Source organism: Anguilla rostrata, chromosome 9 (genome assembly GCF_018555375.3).
Source record: "Anguilla rostrata isolate EN2019 chromosome 9, ASM1855537v3, whole genome shotgun sequence".
Lineage (NCBI taxonomy): Eukaryota > Metazoa > Chordata > Actinopteri > Anguilliformes > Anguillidae > Anguilla > Anguilla rostrata.
Window position 1 is genome coordinate 39,840,438 of NC_057941.1, and position 22,582 is coordinate 39,863,019.

At 40.7% G+C, this 22,582-nt stretch overlaps 1 protein-coding gene across 2 annotated transcripts in view; it reads left to right on the plus strand.

The window, feature by feature from the left end:
* The window catches only part of arhgap42a (Rho GTPase activating protein 42a), a 92,703-nt gene that overhangs the window by 23,142 nt on the left and 46,979 nt on the right, over positions 1–22,582 (plus strand). For both annotated transcript variants that reach the window (XM_064352105.1, XM_064352106.1), the window contains exons 3-4: positions 3,727–3,788; positions 17,210–17,281. In XM_064352105.1, the coding sequence (XP_064208175.1) occupies positions 3,727–3,788; positions 17,210–17,281 (134 nt within the window). The remainder of the gene's footprint in view (positions 1–3,726; positions 3,789–17,209; positions 17,282–22,582) is intronic.

A 22,582-nucleotide genomic window follows, 5' to 3' on the forward strand; every position in this document is an offset into this window, starting at 1 on the left:
TACAAATGACAAACTAGTCTCATGGATAGCCTCTCTGGGCTACTGTGCAACCCAGGTGCTGGTCAACTCCTGTCTAGGCTATTGTAAGTCTCTCTTTGCTGCTCCCCTGCCTCTGCCATCCGATCTCTGCAGCTCATTCCGAATGCTACTGCTCAATTGATCTGCAACCTCCCCAGACTCAGCCATGTCATTCCCCTTCTCATCTCCCTCCACTGGCTACTTGCCTCAGCCTGCATCACATTCAACTAAAGGTACAGCTGCAGGGACAGGTCCGCTGTATCTTCCAAAGACCATCAGACCCAACACACCTGCCAAACCTGTTCAATCTTCTACCTCTGGGCATCTGTCACCCCCGCGTGCCTGCACTTCCAGGTCATGTCTCCTGCCTGTTCTGGCCACCTAATGGTGGAATGATTTGTCTCTTTCTTTTCTTTGATTTCCCTTTGGATAATGATCTTTTGTTACAACACAAATTGTTGTTTGTTAGGTTAATATTGCATTTAGTGATAATGAATGGGCTTCTTGGTAATACCACATTTTTGTATTACTGAAAGTTACTGTGTTGGTCTGTATTTGCAGTAACTCTGGATAAGAACATCTGCCAAGTGATCGTAATTTACTGTCATGTAATTAATGTGTGGAATACTTAGGTATGTATAGCTAGTCAGATAGGTGTGAATAGCTAGCAATACAGATTTTTGAGTGACCCGGTTGCATCTGGGCAGCAGCCTTCGTGCTGCTTCATTCTTTGAGGTACGGTCCCCCTTTGAATCTCCCAGCCATGTATAGTAAAGGTGCCGTCCCAACCCAAATGCTGAAGACTTTACCCAACCTCTTATAGTTTTCTTTTTTACCTTTGTATTTTCTCGCCTCAAATGTTCAGAACAGCCCGTGTCTTATCTCCGAATGAATCCAAAAAGCGCACGGATGTGATGGCAGAAGACCGGGCGGGCCGGGCAGCAGAATGTTATGGGAGTTTCACAAGGTCACTAGGCAACTACCCTCCATGGCATTCACGTACGGTAGCCTTCCTGAATTTTTGAAATCTGAGCCTGTGAAAGGACTTCTGGACAGGCGTCTGTTCCAGTATTTGTTTGCTTGACCTCATCTGCTTCCCAGCATTAGATATCTGCCCTGCATCTCAACTGTAAATAGAATTTTCTTGACAAGAACTTTAGGAAAGCAGTGGGATGAATCGTTTATATATGTTTTTTCCCCTCAGTATCAGAGTAGCATTTGACTTCTCTTAGCCTTGAGCTAGTGTTTGACTGAATTGTTTTCCTAATCGCCGCTTATCAAACATTCTGTAAACGTTTGTGTTCTTGATAAAGGAGGGCCAGCGTTTGGTCAGTGACCTTCTTGCCTGCACATTCACCAGAGTGGCCGCGTAGTAGCTGTGGCTGTAAAATGTTTAAAGCGCAAACACGCAAAGCATTCCAGGCAGTGTCTTTGTGACGATGCCTAGCTTAATGGTCGATAATCTCTTTGGCACGGTGGCCGGTTTGGTACTCTGCTAAGTGCCAGCTTTCCTGGAGGCTGAGGCTGGCCAAGGAAGCAGAGCTCTTATCTGATCCCCTAATTTGGAGCAGGAACCGAGACTCAAAGCCCTTATCCCTGTCAGTGGAGTGAGTGTGTGTGTGTGTCATTGTGAGTGTGTGTATTCTTGTATGTGTGCTTTTTAGCATATGACATTCCTGTGTGTTCAGTATTTGTCCTGTGGGAATAAATTTGTCTGTGTGCATGTCCAATGCTTTTTTCAATTGAAGTGCATATTACTTACCTCAGTGCTATTCGGTACAGTTTCCTGAAGTAGGCGAAATAACATCAGCAAAACTCATCAAAACAGCCATGACTGACAGTTTTGGCAAACCGATGAAAATCCTCTGTCATGCGGGGGATAGTCAGGAGCAACGTGGAATGTTTGATGCTAAATTCACCGTTCTTGCAAGAAAGCATTTCAATTTTGAGAAAATTAAGCCTAGTATTTGGTCTGATTTGTGTCTGGGATGAGTCACAAAGAATATTAGTTTGTTGGGAACATGTTGCTAGTGTCTAGAATATTAACATGATGCTCCAGTGAAGCTTCACGCACATCCTTTGTAACCTTTTCCCAACTGGTTCTCATAAACAATGCAAATTTATAATGTTAATTTAATATGTCGATATAGTATAATATATTAATATAACACTAAATACATATGTATAATCAGCCAGTATTCAGTTGATGCAGTTTATTCATCTTTGAAATGAATTTTGTCTCGGTTATTACTGCAGTTTTAATGCTGAAGAAAAGAGGAAAAGAAGCTGTGTGCAGTGCCTATCAAGTCGGTGTATTCACCTGACAGCCGTCAGGTTTTAAGAGAATTGATATTGGTGCGGTAAGACAGGAATTATTTTGTTGGAGTATTTGCATTTCCATTTGCAAAACGCTCCCCCAACCCATGAGAGCTGCTCAGTCAACAGCCGACTGACTCAGATAGCTGGTTGTGTGCGGAATACAGTTCGGGAATATGCTGTTGTTGCCCATAGCGGGCTTCTCTTGAGTCAGCCAAAGGTGGAAAGTCTGGGTTCAGAAAGTAAAAGTCCTCCACAGTATTTTTTTCCAATCACCTGAGTTTGCTAATGAACACAATTCCTCTGCCAGGAGGTACAACTCATTAATGAAATCAGCTGGCCAAGTTCATGGGTGAAATAAATGCATGGCCGGACTAACCCTAACCCTAACCCCTGCACTTTCCACCTTTGGAGTCAGCACACCGGATAGAGCAAATCAGAAGGATGTGAAGGTGTGTGATCCTGAGTAACTGAAAGCTTGTTACGATACTTTCTTCAGTTGCGTTAGACTATGTGTTGTCCAATTCAGTATCTGGAGTATCAGTGTCTACAAAATACATATCTTATTGAGTATCATGTACATTATAGAGTGTCTTTAATAATGAATGTTATGTGTAGACACAGAAAAGCCATAAATTGTGTGTGTGAAATAGGCTACATATTTAAGTCTCTTTCCCTTAGTTTCCACAGTACAGGAAACGCCTCTCACTCTTCAGTCTCCAGAAAAATACTTATTTTATTGTCTGTCGACTTGCTCAACAGAAGGCTTTCTTCCCAAAATCCCTTTCTTGTGTCTGTTTTTCTAATGTTCCGAGGCCCTAAGTGGACCACCAGTGTCGGGATCTGGGCTATGCGAGGCCGCTGCGCGATTCATAATTCACAAACCAGAGGGTATAGCGTGACGGACAATGAAGAGGCATATTTCATTTTCATATGCCGATACCAGCCCCAGACTCCTCCATCCCTACTTTCCCTAGTTCCTTTTCCCTCTCAAACAGGTGACACTTGCACACACCCTCTTTTCCTGAGTGACTCTCACGGGGCCACAGTCACGGCCCTCGAACCGGTCATTCCACGATAATGATAAAACTTTATTTATATCGCGCCGACCAGCAAAATATTTCATAAATAAGGCAAAATGATGCAAAGTACTCTAGATGTATAGATGAAAGAAAGCATAGATTTGCCCATTTTGTAAACTGAATCATTGATTGTTAAAAATATTACCCTGTTTTATTATGAAAGCTCCCACAAGCCCTGCTACGTTGTTTATTCATTTCTCGTCTGAAAGATTTGTGCACGTGCAGTGGCAGGTTTTGCGAGCGATCCTAAATGATTCCTTTTTATGCTCATAATAAATGTATTGACTGAATGACTTTATTTTTCTTGCAGCTCAGTCTTTCAAGGAGTTTTCCCAGCTGTTGAATACAGTCGAAGAAGAAAGAAGACGACTGGTAAGTTTTATTTATTTTTTAATTCTTTTTTTTTTTCAGGAAATAAGTCACTTGCGTGAGTTCACTACATCAGTCCTAATGTTAAACCTACAATTCTGTGCTCCTGTTATGCATATTGAAATCAGTAATGAGTAGAATTCTAAAATAAGTACAACTGCTTGAAGTGACAAACCTAATGTGCTTCTTGCCTTGTGCTAGACTGTCTGGTTTTTCGGTGGATAATTACTGTACAATTTTTGTCATCAAAACGGATCTGGGAGGAAAGTGGGTGCCGTGTTGACTCGGATTAAGTTAGGCTGCGCTACACTGAAGGAATGCACTTCAAGGTGACATGTTGAAAATGGGCTGAATTCAGCTTATTCTGTTTAGGTCCTATGGGATACTGTTGTACTGTAGTTGTTGGAATTTTGAGCGTGATGTGAATTAGCTCCCCTTGAAGCGTGTGCTAGTCTTGGCATAGTTGTGCCTTTTTCAGGCTGTATGACGGAAAGCACGTACCCAGCATAACTATGGTGCTTTTTTCAAAAAGGACTCTTCTCTGCCTCATATTAGAAGAGAGTTTTTTTTTTTTAAGTGCATTCTGAGCTGTAGTTTCCGTGAGAATGTTAAATTTGGAATCCTGACCCGCAGCAAGGACATGGAGCTCGGTCAGCATTTCACCCCTCACACTCCTCGACCTGACCCAGCTCTCCAAATACAGAGCAGGGTGTGTGTGTGTGTGTTGTGTCTGCATGTTCGTGTGTGTGTGTGTGTGTGTTGCGTGTGTACGAGTGTGTGTGCAAGTGTGTGGATCTGTGCATGTGCACATCTGTATGTATGGTGGGGGGTGTGTGTGTGTGTGTGTGGTTATGTGTGTATACATGCATGCATCTGTGTGTATGTGTGTGTGTGTGTGTGCTTGTGTGTGTATGTTTGTGCATACCCGTGTGTGCATGTTTGTGCATACGTGTGTGTATGTGTGTTTGTGTGTTCAAGCACGCTTGTGCATACATGTGTGTTTGAATGTATGTCTGTGTAGGTATGACATTTTTATGTGTATGTGTATCACACCACAGTGAGCACAGTTAGTCCATTACTGAAAATCGACAAGTGAATCATTACCTGGAAAAGGACCTGACAGGATTCTTTCAGCAAATTTGTGCAAACTGTTTTTCACACACCATTTTCAATTGCTGCAAAATAACAGTGAGCGAGCCATGGAGAACAGTCTTGTTTTCTCCCTATTTTAATATCAGCTTGCCTCATCACTGGAACAGAAATTGGTTTGGAGAAAAAAAAAAAAAACTCTGAAAATGTGTACCCTGCTTGCAGCTCATAGCCTGTATGCTGAATTCTCCCGTAGCAGTCTATGTGGAATGCAAATTAAGGAATTTCAGCAATCCACAGACTTTCTGATAGAATAATGGTTCCTCTAATATCGGCGCTATTGCAGCAGTGATAACATTTCCCTTGGGCTGATAACTAATTAATTTACCATGGCGGTCAGTGACCTTGTTCAGCAGAGTGCAGCCTTCTTGCAGAGTCGAGGCTGAGCACACAGCCCTGTGAGATTGAGAGGCCCAGACCCACTGGTGTCAATTAGCTCCCTTTGAACTGGTGTTGGGTATAATCACAGTCCAAAAGCATTCGTATACTCCATATTCCATATTCATGAGCCGTGTGTGTGTATGCGCTTGTGTGTGCGCATGTCCATGTGTGTGTGTGCGTGTGTGTGCACTTGTGTGTGTACGTGTGTGTGTGCATGTCCATTGTCCATGCATGCATGCATGTGTGTGCATGTGCGTGTGTGGGTGTGTGTGTGCGTATGCATGTGTGTGTGTGCGTGTGTGGGTGTGTGTGCACATGTGTGTGTGTGTGGGTGTGTGTGCGCATGTGCTTGTGTGTGTGTGCGGCGTTGAGGAAGTGAGCAGTCATCTGTTTCTCTCCTGCGCTAGCCACAGTGATGGCCAGGCATGGCTAGGGGATGCTACTCTTGCAATGACACCGTGCTCCCTCAGGTTCCCCTCAGGGCTGTCTCCCAAGGGTGCCATTGAGTTTCGTACTTCCTGGGTTACCGAGAGAAAAAGAAGAATCTTGTGTTTTTTTGACGACATCATTTTCTTTTTTTATTGTGCTTTATCCATCTTTAGTTGTCCATTTTAATAAAGTGCAGCCCCAGCCTCTACCTTTAATCAGTGCTCGACATAATCCTCTGAGTGACAGGCTGAATGAATGGAGGGCCTGGAGGAGAAGAGAAACATTAGAGTTAGATTAAACCTTTGGGTCTCTTTTTGCAGACACGCTCATTTATACTGGCTGGGCTCCGGGTCTTTGTCCCCTTTGCTTTCACTGGCCTTAGTTAGCCTTCACTTCCTTGGGCAACAGTGGGGTTTGGAAACGAGAGGCCACGTGTCCAAAGGACCACAGTGATTCTGAGATCCAATATTTTGTCTGCAGGAGAATCTTCGGTCTGTGTGCCAAATAGACTGATTGCCAATCTTTTGTAGCATTTGTATTCCTGCGTTATTGTAAATATTTTAACAGGGAAAGAGTTTCAGAGAAAATATTTTATTTTTTATAGCGGTTCTGTATTAACCATTTTCTTGGAGCTGTTAAATGTGTTGCAAAACACAGAAGCAATCCAGAAGACCTCAGTGGCTGTAAGAGTCCCCTTCCCCCATAAATACATAAATAATGAAGGATGCACCAGCCCTAGGAACTTAAGTGGCAGAACTGACAGTAACACAGATTCATGAAGCGGGGTCTGTTTAGATCAGTGCACAAAGCCAGTGGGCGTGGAAAAATGTGCCACTTGATATGACTCTGGCTGATACAATAAAAATTCAGATAGACACAGTGCTCAGTCAGAAACCATGACCTTTTAGAGATGGTGGAGAACGTGAGTTGGGGAAGCTTTCTTTGTCAATGGCAGAACGCTTGGAAGCCTTCCCGCTTCAGGCTGTGTCAGGGTCAGACAGCCCAGCTCTCTCAGCAATTCCTAAAGTCTCCTGCAATCAGGCAGACATTACAGAATCTCCTGGAGACAGCTTGCCATTATGGAACACGTTTTTTTAATCTTGTGAAATATTGGCTGGTTTATGCAGTTATCTGTAATGGAAAACCACTGGAAAAGCAATGTCTACCTCATTTCCGGTTGGTTCCAGAGAGCCTGAGGCCCTGTTATTGGGCATGATGTTTGGCCCTATGGTTTCCATAATGCAGAGAATCTGGACATACTTCAGTAATTAACACTGAATCCAGTGATTAGTGGGGAATTCAGTAAATCTTGAAAATATTTATGTGTTTTGTTGAAATTTGTTTCATTAGAATTTGAAGGGGTACAGATTATGATATTCTGAAATACGAAATGTAATGACACAATCGACATATTGATCTCAACTCTCTGCTGTCAACTGAGCCTAACATCTGCCTGCTTCTGGAAGTCATGCTATAGCAGCGTTGAAGCAAATGCCTGCTGTGATTGCTGCCAAGTAATTTGGTTGTGATTTATCAGATCATGGTCATTTAAATAGTTTTTGAAACTCTGGCAGGGCTCTCTCTTTCCCACTAATTAGGAACTATGATCACAGATTGAAAAAATACACCAACTCATATGTAAGCCCCTCCCCCTCTCCCTCCTGCACCCTTCTCTTCCACAGAGGAAGCTCTGTTTAACAGCTTTCCAGGTTCACGTCACAGATGTGAGCAGCATGGGATTTTTACTTCAGAATAAAAGTTCAATACAACTGAATGAAAAAAGAAAACCACAAAGAAAAGTAAATGTTTGCTTATTTGATGGTCAGGAAATCCAAAATCATTAGAGATAAAACCAAAAATGCAAAATCAGGAATAAATAAAACTGATTTTACGGGGGCCCTGTGAGCGGTTTTATCCTTGTCGGCTTGGCGGGCCTCCAAGCCGGTCTCCGTTTTGGAGAAGCGCCGCGGTAAAAGCTCCCGTTCCTCTCATTAGCATAAAAGGGTGGGGAGTCAGAGCCGTTGCGTGTGTCCGTGTGGCATGCTGTCTGGCGCGCGTGGCCTTTACGAGCGGGACCAGGCTGCCGCCACTGGCGTGTTTGTCACGGTGATGGGGTTTTACGTCCTCGCTGTAACTCCCCCTCCCGGCTTTGATGCTGCGTCGGCCTAGAACGTGCTTCCCTTTCCTGTGTTTTACTTTCTGACTGAATAACTTCCTCAGAGGAAACGTTTGAGTGGGCCTGTAGTGGTACTGGCACGTCCTGACCAAGTCTTGAATGTAGTGTTTGTACCACTCATTCTAGCATTCTAGCTCTGTATGTCACATTGAAATTTTAAGTGCTTGTTTACATTTTAATAGAAGTGTCAGTGTAATTTGAGTCAGTTGTATAAAGTTATATCAGTTATATAAATGTTAGTTGTAACTTAATTTGTGTTAATTATAATGTTTAATGGTGCTCAAAGCACACTGCAATCCATTGACTGTTATAAAGTGAGTCAATAAATCCTTGGTCTCGCCAGCCAGACACTCACCTTCATTTTTATGTTCCTGACTGAAACCTACTCCAGGCACCTTATGCAATTCTAATATCTTGCTGTAAAGCTCAAGTAATGTGGGAATTCTTTCCTCCTGTAAAAGTACTAGATGTACTCTTATATACACTGGATTTTATTAATGAAATCCATATGGCTAACTTTAGATGCTTAGGTTACTGATGATTCTCGTCACTTGGGTGTTGACCTTGCGGAAACTGAATATACTGGAATGTGGACTTCCACAGTGCACCATTTTTAAAACTATGTTGCGGTATCTGAGCAATAATTTGTATATTTTCCCATGTATTGTCAAGTGTTTTACGATCTTAAAAATACACCCATTGAATTTTGCTATTCTTGCTGCTTGTACCTTGTTAGCTATGAGTATGAAACACAGGAGGGAAAGTTTGTTCTGGATGCTCAGACCAGAGGAAACGAGAGGCTAACTGGTCATGGGCATCCTAACAAAGAGTGTGTCAGAGTCCGGGGAGGGCAGGCACTTTCCTGTCACACCGATGACTTTCACATCTAAAGATCCGGCTGCGTGCAGACAGTTTCAAGTGGGGACAAAGTGCGAATAACCGAGTTAAGTGTCCCTAAGATACAGTCAAACTGATTAAACATAATTAAGACCTGGCTGGTGCAGGTTAGTCAGGATGCCAATGCATGCCATGGACAATATCAAACTTTTTAACCTTATATCACCATTTGTGGATTTCATATTTGGAGGAAACAAGCAACTATTTTTGAATTATTGCACCTCAATTACATGAACCCAGAGTAATGGGTGATTAAAATAACCATACTTTTATGGATATTTTTTAACATTTTTTAAATTTCGTTCAAGTTTTTAATTCATTTCAGCATTCCCATCTATGGAGGGAAATAAATCTGACAGGGCTTTGTTGCTTTAATTACAGTGTGAATATAAAATAAAACGGGGAACAAACAACAAAAGGAACCATGGGCAATATGCAGGCTGACTGTGTATAATGTCTCATAAGAGATCTCAGTGGAGCTTTTGGTCTGAGATTTGTTAATGTACTTGAGAACTTTGCCAAGGGATGACAAATGCTTGAATCAAAATAAAGACTGCCAAGACACCATTTTATTTATAGGTCAACCATTGCGTAGTGCCTCTATCTAACCCCCCCCCCCCCCCACACGCACACACACACACTGTGGCCTGCAGGGCTAACTGTGACTTTGCTGGATTTGAGATTCCCTCCCTCACCATGACAGGAGTAGTCCCTGTGGGATCTGGTGGCTAACGCACGGCAGTGACGCGCTTTCTAACAGGCATCCGTGCCCGTGGCTTTGGCCACCCTGCCGCTCCCCCTGTCACGAATTGACCTTTCCTGAAGTATGCTGCGCGTATGTCATTTTAGGCAGCCGGCCAGCAGCTTCCTGAATTCTTTGGAAGGGAAACTTTTTCCCACATAGCGGATAGGATCAGTCTGGGAGAGTCTGTGGAGATTCCTGCAGGATTACTGAGGGGGTTGCTTGGAATCAGCCCCTGTCTGCACACTGAGGAAGGGGCAAGCAGAAACCACTCTTATTTTGCAGTTCCAGAGGTGCTGTGGGGCTTTTTAAACCATGATTTGTGCCCTTCTTGAGCTAAGTAGTTCGGTGTAGTAACCAGATTTTAAATTAGGTTTTGAAGTCTCTCAAATTGTTTTTTTTTTATTTTTTTATTTTTTTTTATACACACATGGACTGTTAAATTTATAATTGAGCCATAAAAGACCTTAACCTTCTCTGCTTCACTGAATTCAACCTGGCTTCAAAGTTGCTATTTTTTTCCTTTTTCAAAACAAAACTGTTCAATAGAAAGTATTAAGTAAAACTGTTTATGCGCCCGTTTTGATTTGGTTATGCTTCCCGTAATGGGGTACTGTCAAATGCCATGTATGGTGGAAAAAATTGTAATAGGGCAAGTAATAGGAAAGAAGTAGTAGGGCCTGTAAGACCCAGACCTCGCGCACCAAAACATCATTAGAAGCATGTAATTACACTGTGTGAAGTCTTCTCAGCTTGCTGCAGAGTCGGGCCTTCACTGTTTCACTGCTTGAACTGAATCTGGCTAGAGGATGCTGGAGCTTGACAGAGGCATGTGGAACTTATTTCTGGTAATTCTCCAGTGAGAACAAATGCCAGCACTTGCGCTCATGGGAAAGTATATAAAAGGTTGCTGCGTATATAATTGTGTGTTTTTATAATCTGGGTGGCTCACAGCAGATCGTTGCTAATTATAGCTATATTATTTCATAGTAAATAAGAGCACTTCCTCTGGATTTTTGTTGTAACTGGCTGCTGTTGTAACCGCTGGTGGGGAAGCCATAGATTTATGGGCTCAAGCATTACTGTAATATGGCAGGTAAACCATTTGTGCTAAAATTGGCACTAGCCTTTGAAGCACATGAACAGATGAACATGCTCACTGGGCATATTTTCCGAAGCCTAATTAATGCATTTATGTTCGTAGCTATGTTCATGTGAGATTTAGCAAGGAGGATTGACGTCATTCAGATGTATTTTTGGGCTGATTAGAACCGGTCCATGGTGCTCACCCTTCCCCCTAATTAAAAGCAGTCAGTTCTGGTTTCTGAATCATATGGGACACAATCGCCCCCCCCCCCAAGACTCCGGACCCACCCTTTTCAAACCCAGGTCTTGCAATCGAGCAGCCCTGGGTCAAATACAAATATGTATTGTGTTTGAAAATGAAGTTAAATACATATTTGAAGTATTTTAAAATATATTTACACATTAAATACTTTGTGTTTGATTTATTTAAATTCTTTTCATGGAAAAACAAATACTTTCCCAAATAGTATTTAAAAAATAAATTGCTTTATATAAATACTTTCCTGGGAAACCAACGATTATTTCAAATAGTATTTAGAGCATTTTAAATATACATTAAAATGCAAATACAATTTTCAAATATTTTGAAATTTTTATGATAGACAACAGAAATGACTGAGCCAGCAACAATGTAGGCTTCATACTGAAGGGGGTATCCCAGAGTCCTTTGTACAATCTTTCTGAGTGGCCCTTGATGTGATGTCAGCGAGTTATTATACTGAGGAAACTCCAGGTGAACTACTAGGGGCTAGGAGTTGAATTTGGATTATGGGCAAGGGTAGCCTACGCTGGTGATTTTAAACAACCCATGCACTGCCTCTAAGAGACAGTAGCCTAAATGCTCGTACATGTCTTTGCATGGGGGGATGGCAAACTCAGACTTCTTGATAAGCTATTTGCCAGTTTATTTGTATCCATGCAATCTTTTTAAAGTTAGAGGCCTTTTACTGTATTTCCCCTTTTTTCTGTTGTCAGAGCATTCAACAGCCATATGTACAGTTTCATCTTTTACATTTTGTAAGGTTAGACACTGATAAAATAAAATTCAGCGTGCATATTCACTGCCAATTAACAGCAGAAATCAGCTCCATTGGACTGCGGCCGTCAGTCGTCACTTGATATATTCTCATCAAAATGCTGTCCTCTAATTAGACAAAATGGTCAACTTTCAGAGCTGATAGGTTCCTGCATATCCAGTGTGTTTCAGCAGCTTGGTACAATTGTGCATGTTGCACCACCTTTGTTGTGAAAGTATTTTCATATAATTCTATCAAATCAAACACTTTGTTTTTGAAAATTCAGTATTTTAAATGTTTAAGATCATTTAAAGTAACTGCAAATACATGCAAATGCTCCTTAAATGTATTTTCAAATGCATTTTGTAATTTAAATACTTAGTATATGTAAAGACTGTATATCAAATTTTTCTTAAGTATTTAAAAATAATTAAAATACTTTTAATATGTATTTGACCCAGGTCTGCAACAGAGTCATGAACTGAACTAACCCAGCATTATCCTAGGCCTTAAGGAAAATGCCCAGCTAAGAAAAATATTTTAATATGTATAAATTGTGTGGTTGATTTTGTCAAAAGCAAAATCTTTTTTTCTCCGTATTTGTGAAAGACCATCTGAAGTGATGTTGTAACATAATCATATTGTGTATGTGGATTCTCTACCCTACGCTTCGGAAATAATATTAGACCAGTTATGGTGGTTTGCAGTGGCTCTATTGAAACTGTAAAAACTGATACTTATAGGAAGTCACTACAGAGCATAATGGGACACTACAAGAACTGGAAACGTTGTGTCATTGCAAAGATTCAAAGGTGTCTGATTGCAAGGACCTTAAAGCACATTCACTAACAGCTTTTTGCTTTTTCCTTTTTATTGTGCTATTTGCTATTTTTGGCTTATTTCTGTGATCGGGCTCTATCGGATTTGGGCTTCAAATTTGGCTCGAGCTTGTCTGCCTGGTTTGGGTCAGGCCATAAAGATATCAAGCACAGGCAGGCTTGGCCCTCAGTTCTAGCTTGATGCAGACCTGGTGCAGTCACAATCACAATATTTAAGAGCTGAAGGTTTGGAGTTTAGTCTTAGCTGAACTGCAGCCTCCACTAAATTTTCCTAAACCAATTCTTTACTGTGTGGAAAGGGATGCATTATACCTTGGTGACATCGTGGTTTGGGCCTGTTTCTTTTCTTTGCTGTGACCTAAGGTATTAGGCCTATATGTAGTATTAGAAATGAAATGGATGAATTATGCTTAAAATGAGCACCCCAACACATTGTATAATGATTTTTGGCTGGAGTTTTTACTTTAAACCTATGATATAGGCCTTGGCAGCTTGTGAGCAATGATATTGAGGTCCACTGTTATATTTTTCTTTTTTAGAAACTTCATTGCAGGCTCCAAGAGCAGACCCTGGTGCCGTGTTGGCGTTGTCCAGACTTTGGTTATTCATAACAGATGTTTGATACTGCATTGAAATAACTTGGCTATTGTTCAGAAGGAATGATTCATTTCAGTTGCGTATTCAGGCCTAAATCTTGAGCTGAGTTGGGCAGTTGCTAGCGTGCTAGTTTTTTGCACTGTCATAGTGAAACCAGTTAGAACTGCTGACTGGAGTCCAAGTAAAATTGACACTTTGACCCCAATCAACTGGCAATTAAGTCTTTCTTTGGTAAAACACTGTCACATCTCAATACCTGGTTTGAAACCACTTCAAGATTGGTATGCCAATCATTTGTACATCAAGAATATAAGAGTTATTGTCTTTGAAAATAGTAATGAGAAAAAAATTGTTCCTGCTAACCAAAGGAATATATTGGCCTCCCTGTCGATTTTAACGTAGGTCAGCCTGTTGTGACTGTCAGCTATACTGCCTGTGTCCTGTTCAACTCCAGGCATCCTTGGAGATACTTTCTGTTCCCCTGTCTAGCTTTTTAATTTATTCAAAATATGCATTTTTGGATTTCATTGAGCAATGCTATTGTGTCATGGTGCAGTTATGTACAAAGCTGTATAGTGATGGGATTCTTAATAAAGTGAAGTGTTTCTGTGGCAGAGGAGTCTGGCTGTTATCAGGTCTGCTTTGTGCCAGCTTGCCATTTCTCTTACATCATTTTGAAAGAAAGCAATGATGTATTGCAGATATAAGACTTGAAAAGAAAAGACAATTTTTTCAACACCATTTTTTTAAAAAGGCCTGTATCCTACAATGTTTTTTTTTTCTCGGAACAAGCTCACAGGTAATTGCTGGTTTTGTTTTAGGGCACAATAGTGGATACACAGTCAGAGTTGTTACATTTGGAGACTGTTTAGCCCTGCTGCGGTGAAAACTAGTCCTGTGGTTTCAAGGTCTTGCACTTTTAATGGGAGAGTGAAACTTCATGACCCTCATTAATGCAGGGACAATATTTAAGACAATATTTTGTTAGCTATGGAGCATAAGTCCTATGATGTGCTCAAATATTTCATAAGTTCCCTGCACATTATTGTGTTACGGCATCTCATTATCTAGAACGCCCTTGAGACAGAAACAGAGAGAAAGAGAGAGAGAGAGAGAGAGAGACAGACAGACAGACAGACAGACAGACAGAGGGAGACAGAGACAGACCGAGCATCTGATTTCACGGAAGGAGAGGCCTGTCAGAAAGTAATGAACCGCTTTTAAATTTTTACTGGCCTCTTACTGCTGTACCTGATGAGGAATTTATCATTCCACTATCGGCGGGAGGCTGAGAATGGGGACCCACTAGCCATTAGCACATAGCCTGCAGATATGTTCAGCCAGTATAGAAAATCTCAACAAAAAACATTTTCAAGGTACAAAAATGCCAAGTTACTCATGCATACGAAGTAATGTCTTTCACATTCAAAGCAAAGTCATTCATTAAAACTTGCAAAATCTTGGCCTGCCATTTAATGTACTGATATCAATATGAGGTTGAGTTACAACAAGCTTTTTTGGCTATCTTAGCTCACGCAAATGAGACCAGCTCTATTCCAAAGCTATGCTCCCCAGTGTTTCCTAAATTATTTCATACAAGTAAGCCCTGTGCTTTTTCATCTTACCATCTAAAGAGTATGTGATCATTCAAGCTTTGTGTCACATTGAAAGTGTCAAATGGCAATCATTCGTAGTGGAAATAATCTGCAATTCAGCTGTGTTAAATTTAACATTGTGAAAATGACTACACTGCATGTTTGAACAATTTCCTGCATCCAGTGCTTTGGGTGTATGAAAAACACTTCATGAATAAATTATTATTATTATTATTATTATTATTATTTTGTTCAGAAAAATTTTGTTTACAAATAAGATTTTTAATAATTATTTTACATTGTGAAATAAATAATACTATTTTACTTATTCAGCTAAGCTTGATCTGACCCACACACATACAGTACATCAATGGGGCAAACATCAATGGGTCTGGATAGGTTTGTAAGATTAAATATTTATTCAATAGGCCTAAATATTAGTCTTTTTTGTCTGTATGTATTTATTCATCCCCCCTTCTCTAGTGTAAAGGATTGTATGTTTCTTGATTTTTTTTTTTAATATGTTTGTAAATGAGAATGGTATATGCTGCTAGAAAAATGTTCTACCATCTATTTATCTGTAATAAATAATAAACTATCTACAGTGTGTATTTGTACAATCAATATTTAAGTCATAAAAATTCATTTAAATGAATTTGTGTGCTAAGATGGCCAATATTGTTTGTTGTAACCTGTAACTCATTTTTTTTGTTGAGATTTTTTTTGTACTGTGTTTATTCTGAGTAATAATAATGCATATTAATTCATTTATGAGCCATTCAATAATTAAGTATAGAGAGAGACATGTATACACATACGTGTAAACACATACAGTATATTCTAGCTCAAAGAAACACATAGGTGTTGATTCAGTTATTTGTTCTTTACGATGAATTATAAATAAATGAAAGTGTCTGTTATATTTTTAAATGGATTCGGGTAAGTGTTTTTAATGGGTTACTGTATATACAATAAACCAATTAATTGTATATTGGTAGATGATGTATAGGCCTAGCTAACATTCATTTTAAAATGTGGCATTTGCAAGGTAGCTACAGTAGCCTAGTTAAAAAGCAGTTAACAGTCAATAGAATATACTTTACTTACTTATAAATTCTCCAGAGGTATTATCATTGTTGTCCGTTTTTACGTTGCATACACATCAAGTGTATTGGTTACATAGGAATGTTATTATCTCCGGTTTGTGCTCAAAGGTGTGTTCCTCTCCATCTTGAGTTTGAAATTTGCTCTGTCACCGTGAGATATATTTCTTCTAGACAAGATGGCCAATTAGCTTCATGAAGGATGACATAATTTGTTCTGTTATGCAGAGTATCATGGGGGTATAGCCTTCTCACTGATTTCCCCATAGTACCAGTTACTGCACTCATTGTATTTCTAACATTGTGTCAATCTTTCTGGTGACACCCAACAGACAATGCGAATGAAATATTTTCAGTACAAATGTTTGGAGCAGGCTGACTGTAGGGTTGTAATAAATAATGTTGTTCAGCTGTAATTACATCTGGAAATTTGTAAGTAAACATAAGTGTGTGTCATAAATATTTTTAAAAATGATCTAAAAGCAGTTCACAACTAAATTCTAGCTCTGCTCAAATATAATCCATATGACGGTAAAATCAGCGAACCATGGGATTGTGGGATTTTTCCACGTGTATCCATCGAGAGACGATGAACTAATGTTTTTAAAATCTTTTTAAAAATAATATCATATAGGCTAATCCTATAAGCAGTCACAAATTAATTGTCACAATTGTGTTATTTTATATAGATATATCGTAACAATTCCTGTTAGATTTGAACATTCAAGTTAACCATCTGTCAAGCCATGTATTGTCATTAGGTCTATTATTCTGTTCTGAAGTTCTTTGGTAATTACATCATCAAACATGATTCTATGAATCCAAGGAATAAAAAAACTGCAGGATTTATTTACTTTCAGTAGTAGGAGGATGCTTTTTGTTGTTCTCATAAATTGAAAGTATATAAAATTTAAATTGAAATATAACCTTTTTCCAGCAGCCGTAGCACCCTATTCTTTCCTTATGTCACAGTGCTGAGACTAAGCAGGTCTGGGATTGGGTTGTACTTTGATGAAAAATGTTTTGTGGAAATTAAGTTGCCGTTGGAGGTGTTAGTAGGTCAGTAGGGGGCACTCTTCCCCATGGACCGAAATAGTACTCCAGTATCCGAGCGCAGGGATGGGGGTGCTGTGCAGTAGAGTGTGCCAAATGGAATTTGGACGAGACATTATACTGAGGCCCTGACTCACTGGTCATTATAGATCTCATGCCACTTTTCAAAAGACCAGTGTCCTGGTCAAATTCCCAGCAAAAAACGTCTCTGCATCTGGTCAAGCAGTCGCCCACCCGCCCTGCTTGGCTATGTAATGACTTGAATTATCTACCCACTTTAGATAAAGAGAGTTCTCAGTTGACCAGCCTGGACAAGAAGACATTAAATAAATGTTTTTTTTTTTTTTTTTTATGATTGCAGATACAGAATGCAGATGATGTCTTGATCACGCCGCTGGAGAAGTTCCGGAAGGAGCAAATCGGCGTTGCAAAAGTAAGTTTGCAGCATCTGTCTGCATGAGATGCCCAGTCTGTGACACACAGTCTCAGCTGTTCTGGTTTTCATCCCTTTCAGCCTGTTCCACAGTGGAAACCAATCATTTCCATGCAAAATTCTCGCTAAAAAGGTGTTTTTTTTAGGAATATTGGGAGATTGAGCTGTACAAATTAACAGTATGCATGAAAACATGTTCAAACACAAATTGGAGAGACTGAAGCAAATGAGGTCCGTGTTCCAGTTCCAGTGCTTGTTGCAATTTAAAAACCGTGTGACACGAAAGCTCAAAAGACCAGACATATTTTTGTGTGGGAAAAGTGCAGTGAGGCAATTAAGCGCTCGGCGACCTGGGGGAAATTGAGCCGCTCTGAGAAACAGAGATCACGCACCCGGTGGTGCCTGACAGCCTCTCGCCTCTCTGAGGTGCGTTAACGCGTGATTACCCGATGAGCTGCGGCAACTCCCCCCCCCCCCCCCGCTGAAGAAGCACTCGCAGGCCCTTCCTCCCCTTCGCTCAAGCCCCGTGTTTAAAGACACTCGCATGGAGAGCATCTCATCGTATTTTGCCTCTATCACCCCATCTCCAAACAAACGTAATTGCTCTAACAAGACACGGAAAATCCATACGGTGGGAGAAGCCATGCATGAAAAAAAAAACAAATCTGCTTGATTTTTGTCTCTCCTTTTGCCCACATTCACACTGCCAGTGGTCACGGGAACTAACATGACATAATGAAGCAGAGTAGCAGAGAGTGTGTCATACGTGCTTGAATTCATTGCTGAATGGAAATGGCAAGCTGCAGTTAGATAGGATTGAATCCAAACTATAATGTTTATGCAAAATTGATTATTAATGCCATTTTTGTACCCAGAAACAATTAATTATTTAGGTGATGCTTCTGATCTGTGTTCCCTTAATGAGGTCTGAATGATGGGACTGACTAAAAATGGGTTACTTCATTTATTCAAAAGCCATTTATTCATGAATAAACCAAATGGTCTGGGTAAGAATATGGCTGCCCTTTTAGTCAAAGCCAGGTAATAGCCTTCCCTGGAAATTCCACCACCGATAGCCATTAGCTGTTGCCTAGAAGCAAATTGTTTGAAATTCTGCTCTGTGAGTGCACTGAAGTCACAATGGAGAGAGGGTCCAGGACTTATTTAACACAGCTTCCTTAGCATGAAACCTAGCTTACTGGGAAGATCTAACGGCTATTGTCAATGTGTCAAAATATATTGTCAGTGTATGCCACTGTATCAATGACCTACTGACTAGAACCAATATTAATGTATTTGAATGGATATTTAAGTCATATTATTGCTTTTTACAAAGTCAGTTATTGATATCACACATTAATCCACCCATTATGGTAATTTAAGGGAACCTAAAAATAGCTGGCAACTAACATGTTTCAGGTTTGATTTCATTTCCAGGTGGAGCACTGGTATTGCACTTAGGAGAAAGTACTTAAACCTGAGTGGTTAAGGTAGTTAACTTTAATTGCTCTGGTAAAAATCTAACTGTATGAATTTGTCTGTAATTAAATATTCAAATTGATTGTATGTTAAATGGTTTCATTTATGTCATCCAATTAACGTTTGTTCAAGTAAATTCAATTTCAGTCTAAAGACAATATTGGCACTTCATTTATTCTGACCTGAGCTCAGTTGGATTTGAAGGTTTGGAAATAAAACCCATCTGCGTCCTGTGGTGGTGCTATGTGTGTGAGAACATTGGTATGTTTATGATTGACTTTTGTAATTTCTCAAGATCTCATCTGATGGCTGATAACCACACCTAAATGTGACCCTTGATTTTGGAAGCAATAGAGCAAAGAGCAAAGCTAAGACTGAAGATAGGGAGGAGATGGAGGCCCTCTCTTAGCATCCTGTCCTGTATGGGACTGTGGGATCTGGTAAAGAGCCAACATGGTACAAAATGAGCCAATGAAATCATATTCCTCTTGTCTGACTTTTTTGTTGTTTTTTGGTGAACATTCTTGAAAGTAAGCCTTTCATAACAATCTCTTGTGGGGGAGAAACAGAACATTAAAGTACCAAAAGATATTGCTTTCCGAACTTACTGCCACCCTTGGTAAAGATGACCAAAAAGGCAGTATTAAATAAGCAACTGAGGTAATGGGTTATATACAGTAGTATGCTCAGGGATTTGCTAGCAGTAGCTCAGGGCTCCCTGTTGAATAAGGGCACAATAGAAAGAATGACAGACATCTCTTTCGATACCTTATGTCTGTGTAATCATGTTCTCTACAAGCAATGTCCCTTTCCCCTGTTATAAAAGTGCTCATTTTAAAAGCCGGTGCCTCTGTCACTCCCAGGGTCTTTTATTTCCACAACCCATTTCCTCTTGCTAGTCAGGCCCCCCTCTGGATAAACATTTGCTAACCAGAGCAAGATAAAAGTCAGTGATGGAGGAGGAGGAGCTTGGGCCTGGGCCCTGAGCTTGCTCAGTGCTGGGAATCCTGACCCCCCCCTCCCGCGCTTCCCATGTTGGGGAAAGTCAGATGAGCTAACTGGGAAAGGATCCGAGGCTCTGAGCAGCCCGGCCTTATTTGGGCTTTCTGCCCTCAGTGCTCAGCAGCTGGTGCTGTGTGGGGCGAGGCCACTCCTTCCTGCATTGTGTGCTCCGGCCAAAGGGTAACGCTTCTTCGGCTGTGGCTCTGCTGACCCCCCACCCCCCCGCCCCCCCCACACCACTTCTCCAATGGATCATTAGGAATGCTTAAGTAACATTTGCGCTAAAGTTCATTGGCTTTTTGTAACGACCTTCAAATTATCAAAGGGATTAGGAGCAGTATTAGATAAAGTGTCTGACTTCTATAGCCTGTGAAATGAAAGGGAGAGTTAATCGCTCTCTTTAGAATAATCCTTTTGCGTCTAGTTATTTCTTATTAGCTTCTGCGGGATTGATTCCTGTTCTTTCGGGCCCTGTGTTGGTGTCTCTCCTCTTCACACGTGTCCAAGGAAGTTTAGTCTTTCTTCTTTTTACTTCTCATTTGGTGAATAAATATAACATTTTTCTGAACGTTGTATGAACATTGACCACACGTTGGAATTGTAATGTTACTGTTTTTGTTTTTGTTTTTGTTACTGTAATTGTTTTTTTGATTGATGAATGACTTGTTTATGCAAGTTATTCAAAGCAGAGTTAGGAAGTTTTACATTTTTTAAATCTTATTTTCCACATGAGAAAAGAAAGAATATGATTTCATTGTTTAATTGTTTAATTAATTAGGCCTATCTGTAGCAGGCATCCTTTTACTCCTTTCTCATCTGTGTTCTGGCTGTTGTGTGCCTGCTTTTGCAGAACTGTGCTTTAGAACTGAATTGCTGGCCAAGTCTACTTCTCCCAGCTGTCCCTCCTTGCCCCCTTCCTTTCTCTCCCTCTCTTTCTCCCACCCTCTCACTTTCTCTCTCTCAATTTCTCTTTCTCTCTCTCTGCCCCCTTGCATCCACTCTCTCTCTTTCTCTTACTTACTCATTCACTCGCTCACATGCTTACTCTGACTGAGCCTGCATTCCATTCAGAAAATGGAGGGCTAAGACCAGGAAGACCAGAGACCGTTGAGAACAAATACCCTGAATTTTAAGTATGCTCTGGGGACGGACTCTTTTTTTTTTTTACACGAACGCCGCAGAGGTCAGGGCCTCGTCTCGGGTTACAGCTGCCCTTCTACCTCGCTGCTGCCAGTGTTTCCCCGTTGCCATCGATACGCTCGTCCTGTAAGGAATTGTGCCCAGGGGTTATGTCTGGCCTTACTCGGTGCATTAAACGGGATCTGACACGGCACAAATGCATGGCCTCCATGCTGACTGCTCCATGCGCAGTCCAGTGATGAGTGGGCAGTGTTTTGTCTGCCTTCTCATCACACAGCGGGTTTTACAGTTCATCTGATGTAGGACTCATTAGCTGAGTGCATCAAACAGACAGGCATCACCTGGGATGTACTGGTTGGTGGTTTTTTCGTAGCTGTGTAGTTGTAGATTTATGACGTGGATGTTTGTGAGGTTGGGACTGTAGCTATTAGGCACACAGAAAGGTGGAATAGAAGAGGGTTCGTCTCCTTTCTCTGTGTCCAGTGGAGGCTGTGTTCTTAGCACAAAGATCGCTGCAAATAGTGGTCTTTGTCCAGTCTCATCAAGATTCATTCCCTCTGAGAAACAAATGTATTGAATTTACCAACTAATCAAAAGAAAGTAAACTGTTTTTGCTTTTTCAGAAATCCTAGATTATTTTTAATTTTGTTTCCTTCCCTTAATGTTGGTATGATGATAGAAAAATGCACTTTGTATTGCTGTGGTGTCAGGGAAGGAAGAGTAGGCCTACAGTTAGTGAAATTGCTTTTGCCTCATGACCAGTGACCACTAGCTGTCTGTGCAAGCTGCACATAGAGACCTCCTCCAGTCAAATGGCCGCATAGCTCAAATGGTGGCCTGTGGAAGTCTTTTTGCTCTTGTTCTGGCAGATGCATGTTAGTTTGCACTTTCATGTATTGTGGGGCTTGCAGAATGAGGCTGGCTTACAAATATAATGCACTGTTCCAAATTTAGAGAAAAGAATGCATACAACAATAAATTGCTCACTGAAGTTTTGCGTCACAGACAGTTACCATTTTCATAATGTGTACTAGCTGTACTAGCCCTACTTCAAAAAAGGACTTTTCAAAAGCAAACCTACAATACATAAGTGCCTTCAATTTATTATTATTATTATTTTTTTCCCTTTTTCATTTTTCCCTGATTTCAAAGGGCACTAGTGGTGGTTCATTATTTTTGTAATACCATGAAGCTCTCTCTGCCTCCCTGTCCATTCTTTTCTTAATAAACAAGTCAACTTTCTCAACTCATCTGCTTATGTATCTAGCAGAGAAGTGCTGAATGAGAGCAAGACATTGCATCAGTATTTTTCTGACCCTGTGCTGCAGAGTGGGAAACTGCATGCGTCAGAACTTCTGTCGGGGCATTTCCCATTTGGAAGAAGGATGCCTTACATTTATGATTGATGGTGGAGCACTGGTTGTCTTTTCTTCTCTGTTTCTGTGGAAATATCATCTTTGAGACATACAGTGAAGGTAAATAACCTTTCTCACCTGTACTTTTACTCTACAGTCTCCCTGGAATTCCTGTCTCCATGGTTGGAGTTTTGACTCAGCATTCCTTGGATGTTGGAAATTTTAGGCCTACTCATTAAAGGCTTAAAAAGGGATATCCTGGCCCAGGAACTTCCTAGACCTTTAGCGCTAGTCTTAGGCTGATTTAGCTGCGTTGCTGTGAACA